The 13,127-nt window shown below is 39.2% G+C and overlaps 1 protein-coding gene across 3 annotated transcripts in view; it reads left to right on the forward strand.

The window, feature by feature from the left end:
* Window positions 1–12,349, forward strand: part of tbcela (tubulin folding cofactor E-like a) — a 57,180-nt gene extending 44,831 nt beyond the window's left edge. For all 3 annotated transcript variants that reach the window (XM_068316903.1, XM_068316905.1, XM_068316902.1), the window contains exons 7-10: window positions 6,608–6,734; window positions 6,887–7,003; window positions 7,106–7,217; window positions 9,966–12,349. In XM_068316903.1, the coding sequence (XP_068173004.1) occupies window positions 6,608–6,734; window positions 6,887–7,003; window positions 7,106–7,217; window positions 9,966–10,172 (563 nt within the window). In that variant the 3' untranslated portion in view covers window positions 10,173–12,349. The remainder of the gene's footprint in view (window positions 1–6,607; window positions 6,735–6,886; window positions 7,004–7,105; window positions 7,218–9,965) is intronic.
* The last annotated feature ends 778 nt before the right edge of the window (window positions 12,350–13,127 follow it).

Here is a 13,127-nt window from a genome sequence, read left to right on the forward strand (position 1 = left end):
CAAACATGTCTCTTCCTTCTCTTGACTTTATGATTGCTGCTGTATCCCTGTGAGGTCATTTATCTTTTGTGTCCCAGGTGGTGAGCACTTTGAGGCATTAGAATGCTTTGTGGACAAAATGGAGCAGATGCAACTTCAGGCTGGGAAGCAACAGCTGTATCCAGAAAGTGGCCTCTACTTGTCTTCTACTCGCCTGGCTGCAATCCATGCAGAAGCAAAGAAAGACTGCCTTCCCTGATTCCATCTTGTTTTGAGATGAATTGTTCACTGCAGAGGAGTGCCGGAATGCTGTGGCGTTTGGGAAACAAGGAAAAGTGCCAGATGGGAAGACGGTGCTGGATAAAGTCAAAGTCAAAGGGACTCTAAGTAAGTATATTGGTCGTGATAGTTAAATGATTTATGGAACTGTTACAGAAAAGTTGTACAAATTTGTTCATAAATATGTGTGGGAAAATAAGATAGAGAGCCAAGTCATGCTCACAGTGAATCCTTTGGACTTTGGTTATGAATAAAAAAATGTATATGGCTGTGAACTGCATGAGACATCTAATCTTTTTGATACCGTTTAAATTATCATGAATTATGCATTTTCCATTTTTATATATAACTTTACAATTAAAGTCACATTTACAATTACTACACTCCCAAGTGTTGCCAAGTAAAGTCATGCTACCCAGAGCTGCTGAAGCTAGCGTTAATGATACCGTACACGTGTTTTGTTTGGGCATTTAGTCAGATTCACATTGTAGATCAAGCCTGGCTCGTTCTTTGCTTCCCAGCTGAAAAGGAATAGGAGTTGCTGCACAAGCACACCAGCTAAGATATATTTGTGAATGAAACAGCAAGGTTGATAAAAAATTTTAAAAAAAAGTTTAATATATAAAATTTCTCAGCTAATCATAACTGAGACTGATTTCAGATCATAAGCCATGAGCATTTTAATCTGCTGTAGGACAAAAGGTTAAAAGTGAGAAAAATGGCTTTGAACATTCCACAGGATTCCTCGGCTGTGTCTCAGCATCCTCAGTCCTATGGTCCCTATAGGTGTGTGCAATGTAAACAGCAAGTGTAACGTGAGGTTATGTTTGGTGGCTGGCCCATCTTATAGTTAAAGTTTTTTGTATACATCTTCTTCTTTTCCTTTCGGCTTTTCCCTTCAGGGGTCGCCACAGCGAATCAATTTCCTCCATCTAGCCCTGTCCTTTGAATCCTCTTCTCTCACACCAACTACCTTCATGTCTTCCCTCATTACATCCATAAACCTCCTCTTTGGTCTTCCTCTAGGCCTCCTGCCTGGCAGTTCAAAACTCAGCATCCTTCTACCAATATGTTCACTATCTCTCCTCTGGACATGTCCAAACAATCTCAGTCTGGCCTCTCTGACTTTATCTCCAAAACCTTTAACATGTACTGATGTACTCATTCCTGATCCTATCCTTCCTGGTCACTCCCAGAGAGAACCTCAGCATCTTCATCTCTGCTACCTCTAGCTCTGTCTCCTGTCTTTTCTTCAGTGACACTGTCTCTAGGCCAAACAACATCGCTGGTCTCACCACAGTTTTGTACACCTTTCCTTTCATTTTAGCTGAAACTCTTCTATCATACATCACACCTGACACTTTCCTCCACCCGTTCCATCCTGCCTGGACACGCTTCTTCACCTCTTTTCCACACTCTCCATTGCTCTGGACTGTTGAGCCTAAGTACTTAAAATCCTCCACCTTCTTGATGTCTTCTCCCTGCAACCTCACTCTTTCACTTGGGTCCCTCTCATTCACACACATGTACTCTGTCTTACTGCGGCTAACCTTCATTCTTCTCCTTTCCAGGACAAACCTCCACCTCTCTAGCTTCTCCTCCACTTGTTCCCTGCTCTCACTACAGATCACAATGTCATCTGCAAACATCATAGTCCATGGAGATTCCTGTCTAACCTCGTCTGTCAGCCTGTCCATCACCATAGCGAACAAGAAGGGGCTCAGAGCTGATCCCTGATGTAGTCCCATCTCCACCTTGAACTCCTCTGTCACACCTACAGCACACCTCACCACTGTCTTACAGTCCTCATACATGTCCTGCACCGCTCTAACATACTTCTCTGCCACTCCAGACTTCCTCATACAATACCACAGTTCCTCTCTGGGCACCCTGTCATAAGCTTTCTCCATATCTACAAAAACACAATGCAGCTCCCTCTGGCCTTCTCTGTACTTCTCTATCAACATCCTCAAAGCAAATACTGCATCTGTAGTACTCTTTTTTGGCATGAAACCATACTGCTGCTCACAAATGTTCACTTCTGCCCTTAGTCTAGCTTCCACTACTCTCTCCCATAACCTCATTGTATGGCTCATCAGCTTTATTCCTCTGTAGTTGCCACAACTCTGCACATCTCCCTTGTTCTTAAAAATGGGCACCAGCACACTTCTCCTCCATTCCTCAGGCATCTTCTCACTATCTAAGATCCTGTTGAACAACCCAGTCAGAAACTCTACTGCCACCTCTCTTAGACACTTCCATACCTCTACAGGTATATCATCAGGGCCGACTGCCTTTCCACTCTTCATCCTCTTCAATGCCCTCCTCACTTCATCCTGACTAATCTTTGCTACATCCTGGTCCACAACAGTCACCTCTTCTATTCTTTGTTCTCTCTCATTTTCCACGTTCATCAACTCTTCAAAGTACTCTTTCCATCTTCCCATCAAACTACTGGCACCTGTCAGTAGACTTCCACCCCTATCCTTAATCACCCTAACCTGCTGCACGTTCTTCCCATCTCTATCTCTCTGTCTTGCCAACCTGTATAGATCAGTCTCTCCCTCCTTACTGTCCAACCTAGCATACAAGTCATCGTAAGCTTCTTGTTTGGCCTTTGCTACCTCTACCTTCACCTTAAGCTGCATCTCCCTATACTGTCTACTCTCTTCAGTCCTCTCAGTGTCCCACTTCCTCTTGGCTAACCTCTTTCTCTGTATACACTCCTGTACCTCCTCATTCCACCACCAAGTCTCCTTATCTACTTTCCTTCCAGATGACACACCAAGTAATCTCTTACCTGTCTCCCTGCTCATATTAGCTGTAGTTGTCCAGTCATCTGGGAGCACCTCCTGACCACCCAGAGCCTGTCTTAACTCCTTCCTAAAAGTCATGCAACACTCTTCCTTTTTCAGCTTCCACCATTTCGTCTTCTGCTCTGCCTTTGCCCTCTTCATCTTCCTCACCACCAGAGTCATCCTACACACCACCATCCTATGCTGTTTGGCTACACTCTCATCTACTACTACTTTGCAGTCACTGATCTCTTTCAGGTTACACCGTCTACACAAGATGTAGTCTACCTGTGTGCTCCTACCGCCACTCTTATAGGTCACCCTATGTTCCTGCCTCTTCTGGAAGAAAGTGTTCACTACAGCCATTTCCATCCTTTTTGCAAAGTCAACTATCATCTGTCCTTCTACCTTCCTCTCCTGGATACCAAACCTGCCCATCACATCCTCATCACCTCTGTTTCCTGCACCAACATTTTTTTTGTATACATAAAGTTCATAATATGACCCAGGAATAACATGATTGGATGTGCGATCATTTTCAATGGATTTGCCGATGGATAGCTGAACGGAAGGATGCAAAATTTTAAAATAAGTACTTTGTTGTTTTGTTTTCTTGAAATACGTATTCACCATGATATATCTGGTACAGGGTTGAAAGTACAAAACTCATAAAAATATCAAAATAGCTAAAATCTTTCTATTTTGACTCTAAGCAATAAATGAACGTCAGTGACTTCCGACAGGTTTTCACAGACTACCAAACATGTTTTATTGTGTAAAGATGAGACATTTAGTTTACTAACTTTCCCTTTGCTATTTTCTGACTTATTTTTCTTTAATCAGGTTTCATTTTGTAGAGAAATAAATGAACAAACATCACATGTAACTCATGACAATTCATCGGATCAGAAGTTGTCTATTGCTGTTTTCTGCTGTACATACAGTATGTGTCACCCTACTCCAAATACCTGTACTTGATTTGATACTTTTGTTTTTTTAAGGTCATTCAGTTATTCAACTTGATCTTTTATTTCCCTTTTAGCACAGATGGCTAAGCCAGTTTTAGATTGGTCAATCTAGAATATAATTTTACTTTACAACTATTCAACTAATCAGGTATTTAGGGGTGTGTGATATGATGATATTAAAGCGTGAAGAATTTAATCATGTTTATGATCTGCAAAAACAGAAATACTGTAAAATTGTTGATAGGTTACAACCTGCAGGTGTGTGAGGTGCATCGAGGTCAAACACTAAAATAAATTAAAATGGTTAGAACGATAAAATGAGATATAATCTGTGATGTTTCTCCTTAAACTGATACTCATAAGGATTAATTCAGCCTGAGACATTTTAAAGATACAATTATAAATGTTATAAATACTGATTGGAAATTAAAAAAAGAAAAAGTTGTGATTGTTTCATTTCCTTCAGTTTTACTGTGTGGTGGGGGTTTCGTTTTTCTTAAGGACAGGAGACAGTGTATTAAACACAAGATATTTATTTTGTCAATTCAAATCATGTATAGGTTGAGTAGCAGTACAATAATATCATCCACAGGTTGAGTATGAGTCCAATAATATCATCAATGATATTGACAGACAGACAGGTTCAACAAACAGACAAGTTCAACAGATACTTATCTAAGCATGATGAGAGCTCTGGAGACGATGAAAAAGTCCTCCAGTGTGTGGTTGCAGAATATTCTGGGTACAGGAAAAAACTTCAAGTACAAACTAGGAAATGGATCACATATCTTTTTATACCCTAAAGGTGCGACTAGGGGGAGGTATTAACCTCGGCCCATCTGCTTTCAACCAGTTCTTTAAGAGCTTTCAGTTGGTACGTCATGACCTCAAGACGTTACCAAAAATATCAAGTCGACAGTTTCACAAAACTATTTGATGACATAATATAATTAGTCACGTGAACCCTGTGAGGATCTGCTGCAGACATTCTTTGGATGACCCTGTGCAGAAACATACATTCTAATTTCAGGTATGGCATATGAAATGATCTGGCTGGCTGCTTCTGTCAGTGTCTAACTTCTTCAAAGGATACCCACAGTCATGCAAGCATTTCCAAATATGGTCTAACAGGAATTATTTTCATGTAGCGTCTTCATGACCTCGAGACATCCTGGGGCCACCTTCACAAGCGCTGAATAATATGACACACACAGCACTCCAGATTTTTGGTTCACTTAGATGATATTATTTTATTATATTATTGTATTATTTTATTGTATTAAAAACTTTCCACCACAACTGAATGTCCTTATTTGTGAAACGTAGAGATATTACAGTGTGAATTTAGTCATATCAGGATAAAGTTCTCAATGCTGTTATGGTAACTGGTGTTACATGATACAATCTGTAATTTGTCTTTTATTCTTGCAGCTTCCATCATGTGCTGCAGGACCTGGATGGTTGGGAAGAGTGAGCTCAAAAAAGCCTTCATTAACAAATGAGGGCCGCAATGCTGTAAATACTGAGACTTTTTTATCATCCTGTTCAAAAATCCTGCTCAAAAACTTCCATGTTAACTTGAAAGACTTGTTGGATGTTGTGTAACTGTTACGCACTGTTACTGTTTTTAAAACACAGTTTTGCTGAAAAAAGGCACATGAACAGATTTTATGTAAGAATGTTTTGCTTCCTTTAAAAACTCTTTGAATTTTGTGTTATTGTGCAATTTCGTCCTATCTATCTATCTATCTATCTATCTATCTATCTATCTATCTATCTATCTATCTATCTATCTATCTATCTATCTATCTATCTATCTATTGTTATTAATGTTATCACAGGTACTTGAAATACTCTAAATAACCAGTCATTTTACTTGAAAACTAAGTACTACTGTGTTGAATTTGAATAAAGTTGCAAATTCAGATTTTATTCATCACTAAATGTCTCCTTATATTGTTATTGTTATTATTATTATTATTATTATTGTTGTTGTTGTTGTTATTAATATTAAGTGCCACAGGGGTGTGTGTGTGTGTGCGGGCATGAGGGGTGGGGGCGAGTGTCTCATGTATGGCTCCATAGTAGCGCCAGTATTCCATATGGTTCTCCAAAACTAAACAACCGTATGATTTAATAATTTATTTAATAATAATTTAATTGATTTTATATTAAAAACACTCGTTCTTAGATTTCCTTCATCTTTATTATCTGCTACATCAGTCAGCCAGAAGGTGGGTTAGATATTCTCTCTTACATGCATCTTCTTACCGCTTGATCCGCTGTGGTGGGTTGCAGGGAGCTGGTGCCTTTGCCAGCTTACTAAGGGCATGAGGCCAGTGCACCGCAGAGCCACACACAGAGACGCAGACAACCACGCACGCATACACTCACACATTAGGGGTAATTTGGAACGGCCAATTAACAGGCACGGGGAGAAAATGCAAACCCCGCACAGAGTGGGGCTCAAACCCAGACCCGCCTTGCTGTGCGGTGACAGCACTAACCACTGCGCCACTTTGCAACTGTGTTGTACACCTCCTTCCAATTCTTTTGTCCTTTATTTTGCCGTAACTGTTTTGTCAGGTCTCAACCACTGGAATGACATTGAGAAGCTGAACTTCTTCCCCAAGTTGGAAGAGGTCCGGCTACAAGGCATTCCTTTACTGCAGACATACACCAATGCAGAGCGACGCAACCTCATGATAGCACAGTGAGTCTGATCAGTCACATCACTGACAATAGATTTTGGTTTTATGTTGTTGAAGATGGAAAAGCTTTTATTGTCAGCTCATGTCACTAATAAGTGATTGGTATTAGAGGACATCAGTAGGTATATTTACTTTTTTATATTCTTCCCATCAGGCTCCCTTCAATATCACTCTTAAATGGAAGTGTTGTGACTGACAGTGAAAGAGAGGATGCAGAAAGGTTCTTTATTCGTTACCACTTAGATTACCCTGAAGAGGAGCTACCTTACAGGTATGCTACACTCACTAAGTACAGTGATTGATCAATTCTGTTTTTTTAAAATCATGTATTCACTCTGAAGTGTGATGCACAATCTGATCTTTGCTTTCTCAGATACCATTCTTTGGTAACCAAGTATGGGAAGCTGGAACCTCTTGCTGAGATTGACCTCCGCCCTCGTTGCCACGCCCAGGTGGAGATTCACTGTGAGGGAAACATTGAGAAGGTTTGTTAAAAATCTTGTGAGAATTGTCCGTCAACCCGAGCACAGGTATTGGCAAGTTTTACTCGTATCGTGCTTGTACTCGTCAAAAATGCGTTATCCGTACCAGATACTCGTCTGAAACGAGTACCCAGCTCAACCCTAAGACATACACTGTATACAGTAGGTGTGTATTATCTGAAAAACAATGGAAACGTTTTTGAATAGTGCAAACAGTAAATGACAGAGGCAGCCCCCCTTTTATAACACTACTGTTAATGTCATGTTTCTCAGACACACAATCTCCATAGCAAACAAAACTTTCTCACATTGTTGTAAGTTTTGAACTGGAAAGAAAAATTTCAAGACATATAAGACATTCTATTTTATCAAATGTTGAAAGATCTAAGTGGACTAGAAGTAATACCTTATTGTAGTCCAGGGGTCAACACCAAGTGGCTCTAGAGCTGTATGCGGCTGATTAGTGCCACTTCCTGGACCATTTTTAAAAATGTATGAAAATAGAAAAAGCTGGGGAGGGTTTTTTTTTTTTTTTGGTTTTAATATGATTTATGTAGGTGGACAAGCCTGACAAACATTCTTAATGTTTTCCATTGTTCTACATATCTGTATATCTATATATGTATATCTACAGAATATTCTGTAAATCTGTATAAAAAATACATTCCCACTGGAGTGCATGGAGATGAGGGACTTTGTCAATCAGATGGTTTACAAGATAATTGCATAAGCAATAATTCACCGTCAGTTAAGAAAATTGCTAGATGAAGTTGACAGTGAATTTTCGGCTCTCCTGCTACACATCAAAGTCCAATGGCTGACCAGGGGGGAGGTTTTGCATCATTGTTTCTTGTTTAGAACACGTGAAAAAATTCCTGGAAAGCAAGAAGAAGAAGAAGTACACTTTATTAATCCCCGCAGGGAAATTACATAGTCACTCAGGTATATTTTTACATGTTCTTTGTGTTAGTTTTAATGGCAATCAGTGTATACACAGGCCCCGTGAAACACAGCACACAGGGGGGCCTGTAAGCATGCAGTTAGCAGTTAGTACACACATCAAACATCACACATGGGGAGGCAGAGTGACGGGCAGCGGCTTCAGGAACGCGCCCCAATTGAGCAGCTTGTAGGGGGGACGGTGCCTTGCTCAAGGGCACCTCGGCAGTGGCTGGGAGGTGAGCTGACACCTCCCACCGTCAGCTCACACTCCCTCCGAAGATGTCCTGGCGGGAGCGGGATTCGATCCGCCAATGGTTGGGGCGATCTGTCTACAGGACATCTGCTCTACCGCTGAGCCACTGCCGCAAAGACCTGAACTACCCACAACTGGAAGAGACACCAAGTGGCTGGAAAAACTGCCCTTAATGGTGGATATGACAAGTCACCTAAACATGCTCAATAAGTCTCCAGGAGCGGGAAAACGCTGTTTTGTCACTGGAATTCAAGTTGACTGTATTCATCAGGGATGTACAGAGAGGCTCTCGCACTTCCCTTCTTTGAAAGAGATCAACAGGGATTACAGTATTTACAAAGAGCCATCTTTGATATGCGAGCAGATTTAACGAGTTGATCATTGCAACGGAATATAATACATTAATATAGTAATGGAAGTTAAACTTCAAGCACCACATATAATGTACAACAGAGTAGTCACATGGTGTCAGTCTCGCCTGGATGTGCAGCAGGGAAAATAAACATTTATTCATGAATACTCGTTATGTCTTTGTCATTATGTCTTTGTCTTTGTAGTCTACCTTGTTATTTTGACAGTAAGCTAATAAAACTTACATACAATTGCAGCCTGTGTTCCCTTCATATAAGACATATACCAGGCTTTAATTTTTTATTGCTCCAGGTAGATTTGATTTTAGTTCTTTTGGTCCAATATGGCTCTTTGAACACTTTGGGTTGCCAACCCCTGTTAGGGTACTAATTATTTCAGCAAGAGCAATTCAGCTAATTTTATGTCGTTATTATAGTGCCCTTATAATTAGAAATAGGGTACTTTAGACGGAATAGCTTTCTGCTCCATAAACAATTAGATACCATCTAAGAAGGAGTGGACTGTAGATGGGTTGTAGCAGTGGTGACTATCTGGCCAGTATAGTATAGAATAATATTCAAGTTTCCAGTGTCCTTTGGTTTTCTTTCCACATACATTGCTTTGTTATAGACAGTCATGGTTTCCTCATATGCTGCCTTCTTTTTCTGTGTTTCTTGAATATTCAACAATTCTCTTAATCTAACTAACTTTGAGATTGACCTAATGGAGATTCTCTGTGTTGAGTACTTTCTAACATTTAGTTAAATACGGGATTTCAGTATTTAAAACACATGTCAAGCTTTGTCTGAATTTTCAATTATATTGGTTAAAAAGCAATTGTTGACTCTATTTTCTCATATTTTAGTAGAATTTTGCTTGAGACTTCAAATCTAGTAATCTCTTAAAACTTTTATGACATTTTATACGTTGTTATGCTCTTCAAAAGGTATACATAAATTAATTGTCAGTAAAAAAACTGCACATGTAGAGGAACAAAACTACATGTGCGAGTGGAAAGTGTATGTGTGACTGCGTTTATATTTGTGGCCAAATGTTTCACCTTAACCACTATTATAAACTTATTATAAACAGCTAGTTTCTTCAATTCAGTGTACAAAATTTCAAAGTATAGTATTTGCTTTGCAACCAAAGTTAGTTCTGTTAGTTCATCTCCTTTTGATATGAAAACTGTTTCTTTGTCACAGCTGAGCATCCGTTTGGACCAGACAGTAGCTGACTTGAAGAAGCAGTTGACACACGTTGTTCAGCTGTCCAGTAACAGCATGAGACTCTACTACATCGATAAGAACAGCGCCTTTGGTCCAGAGGAGATGAAATACAACACCCGGATTCTCCACTCATATAGTATCCAAGATGACGATGAAATACTGGTGGTGCCCAAGACTAAGTGAATATTTAGTGTTTAGGTGGCTACTGATTGATTGATTGATCGATTGATTGGTTGATTGATTGATTGATTGATTGGATTATTTATTTGACTAACTGACATGATAAAATACAAGTGAAATGCATATGAAACTGCATCAGTGGCCCACATGGGATTAAGTGTAAAAAAATGTGAAAATGATGTCAACACCATCGGTAAAGTTGCCCTGTGGACAGTCACACGTTGCTGGGAGGTTCTGGATGTATCCAGGCTGGAGAGAATTTTAATAACTACATATATCAGCTTTATTAGAAGGTACACACCGGCAGTAGTGAATACATTTGTCACACTTCAGAGCAGGTAAAGAAAACAACTCTGTCAACAAGCATATTTAGAGGGGATGGCTCTGCCCTTCCAGCAAAGCAGCTCTTTATCTTAGTACACACCATGTGCTGTAGCACCTCCATAGTGAACAACACCACTGGCTTACCCACTTTTCACAAAAGCTACTGTGATTTGTAAGGTAGAACTATGGATATGTTTTGCATTTTTAAAGCTGAAACAATGTAAAGAACAGCTGCTGCTAAAGGAAAAATCTTACTTGAAATTTAGGGACCATGGATGAGTTGGTGGGGATTTCTTTTGTTTTTTTTCTTTGTCGGTTTATAATTGTCAAAGTTCTACAATATTACTTCAGATAAAGTTTGGCAGCTTCACATTCAGATTGATTTACAAAATACCAATATGGTTGAAAAGGGGATTCTTTGTAGAATTTTAATTATAATCAATGGTCATTACTGCACATTTATTTAAAAACATTTTATATTTTGAGGAGGAGGAGACGAGCTGAAACAACAACAAAATTTATTTACTCCATATTAAGATAAAATAAATGTAGGTGTGTTATACTGTAATCTTAAATTTATTGTATCTAGCACAGCTATGATAGTTGACTGTCCATATATCCCATTTTATTTTTACTGCACGCGACCACCTCTTCTGGGGAATCTTGAGGCCTGTGTTGTGATTGAGTGAGATTGAAGCTACATTGAGATTCCTCCACAAGGGAGGCTTAACCTTTAAGATGGGGTGAAGACCTCAGGAAGCACATCTGAGTTCAGCTACTGAGCACATCAAAAAACACCCTAGTCTTTTAGGCATCTGATTAGTATCAAAATGGGAGATGACCTAATAAAATGCTGTGAAGATAGAATGTCATCTGGCCTGGGAACAAACTATAAATCTGAAACAGAATTAGAATTTAATCCCTGAGGGGGGAATTGTTTCAGCTGCACAGCTTCAGAAAGTACCACAAAAAAAGGCAGCATATGAAGAAAAATTAGGAATTAGGAATAAATAATAGGATAAATAAAATACTTCAGACATATATACACATGAAGATGGAACAAGAAAGATTACCTGGGAGAAAACGTGGAATAGCTGCTTAGGCTGTTGCTAATGGTATGGGTCGATCAATGAATGTTTTGTACTGTATTCGCATTCATGCTACAGAGGTCATGTCACATGCTGTCCTCTCAAGTGTTTATGATTAAAATGCTGCTCTGCTACAGTAAAAATGAATCTCTCTTATGGACATTTTGCATTAAGGCATCATGTATGGTATTCAAAGATATGATTGTACAGATCCATATACAGTATTCTTTTCTAATACATGCAGATTATTTGTTTTAGTCTTTACTATCTCTTCTGTTGTAGCAATTTGTTAATTAATTGCATACAATCATATTTTATGAACCTCCAAATTCTTAATCATTAATACAGTGGTACCTCTACTTACAAAATTAATTGATTCTGGAAGAAATTACCTAAGTAGAAAATGTCCTAAGTAGAAACGCGTTTTCCATGCAAATGCCCTAATTCGTTCCAAGTCCCCCAAAATTCCGACATAAATGTTTTATAAAGCATAAAAATACATCAATACATCAAAACATTTAACAAATACATGTTACTATTGGATTATTACACAATAAATGAGAGTTTTGCATAACGTAAAAAACAAAGAATAGAGAAAAGAATAAAAACGATGATCATTTACCTTTTAACTGCTGTCCTCATCGTTTTTTGCCCTCTTTGGTTCATGCGTTCCTGCCTCACCATGTCGAACAACAGAGTGAATTCCAGTCCTCCTTTTGAACTTCTCCAACCACCCACACGATGCCTTAAACTCCTTAAACTTCCTTTTTTTTTAATACCGTGGCAATTGTAGATGCATTACAGCCATATTCTTTGGCGAGATCAACTAAAAGCATCCCTTTTTCACGCTTTTCTATTATCTCTTGCATTGTTTGCATGGACAAAAAAACCTCTTTTCTTTGTCTTTTCTTTTCCTCTTTTCTCCATCACTTTCTTGGGGTCCATAGCGAATACTCAAAAAGTTAATACAGTATATTTGCGCAAAACCATCAGAACACCTCACTGGTCGAGAGCCTAATGACGAGGACCTTGCATAAACACCGATCGAGCTCCACACAAAGGTCCCTCTTAGCCAATGGGATGCCAGGAAGATACTAGGTAATAGCCAATGGCAGAGCAGCTATGAGAATAATGCGTTCAGGAACCTGTGGGAGCTGCGAGTATCAGCCAATACTGTATTTTTACCTTACGGAAGTCAAAATTTCTTTCATAACTAGAGGTAGTATTTTCCTGCTGAGAAGTTTTGTAAGTAGAAAATGTCGTAGGTAGAGACATCGTAAGTAGAGGTACCACTGTATCAGTAGAATTCGTTTATAGTTTTGTAGACATATAGCATGTTTAAAGTCCCAATTTGCAACAAAATATTCCTCTAAACCTATATCCACATTAGCTTCACATTCCTCTACTCTAATTTCAGGAGGGAGGGTTTGGTTGAAAGGGGAATTTCTTTAGCAGGTTCTGCACCTAGATATATTTTTAGAAAAGACCAGTCTGTGTCTACTGACTCCTACCCCTGTAGTCTGCCTCCTAATTTTAACTTCCAGTC

Source organism: Antennarius striatus, chromosome 6 (genome assembly GCF_040054535.1).
Source record: "Antennarius striatus isolate MH-2024 chromosome 6, ASM4005453v1, whole genome shotgun sequence".
In the NCBI taxonomy this organism is placed as follows: domain Eukaryota; kingdom Metazoa; phylum Chordata; class Actinopteri; order Lophiiformes; family Antennariidae; genus Antennarius; species Antennarius striatus.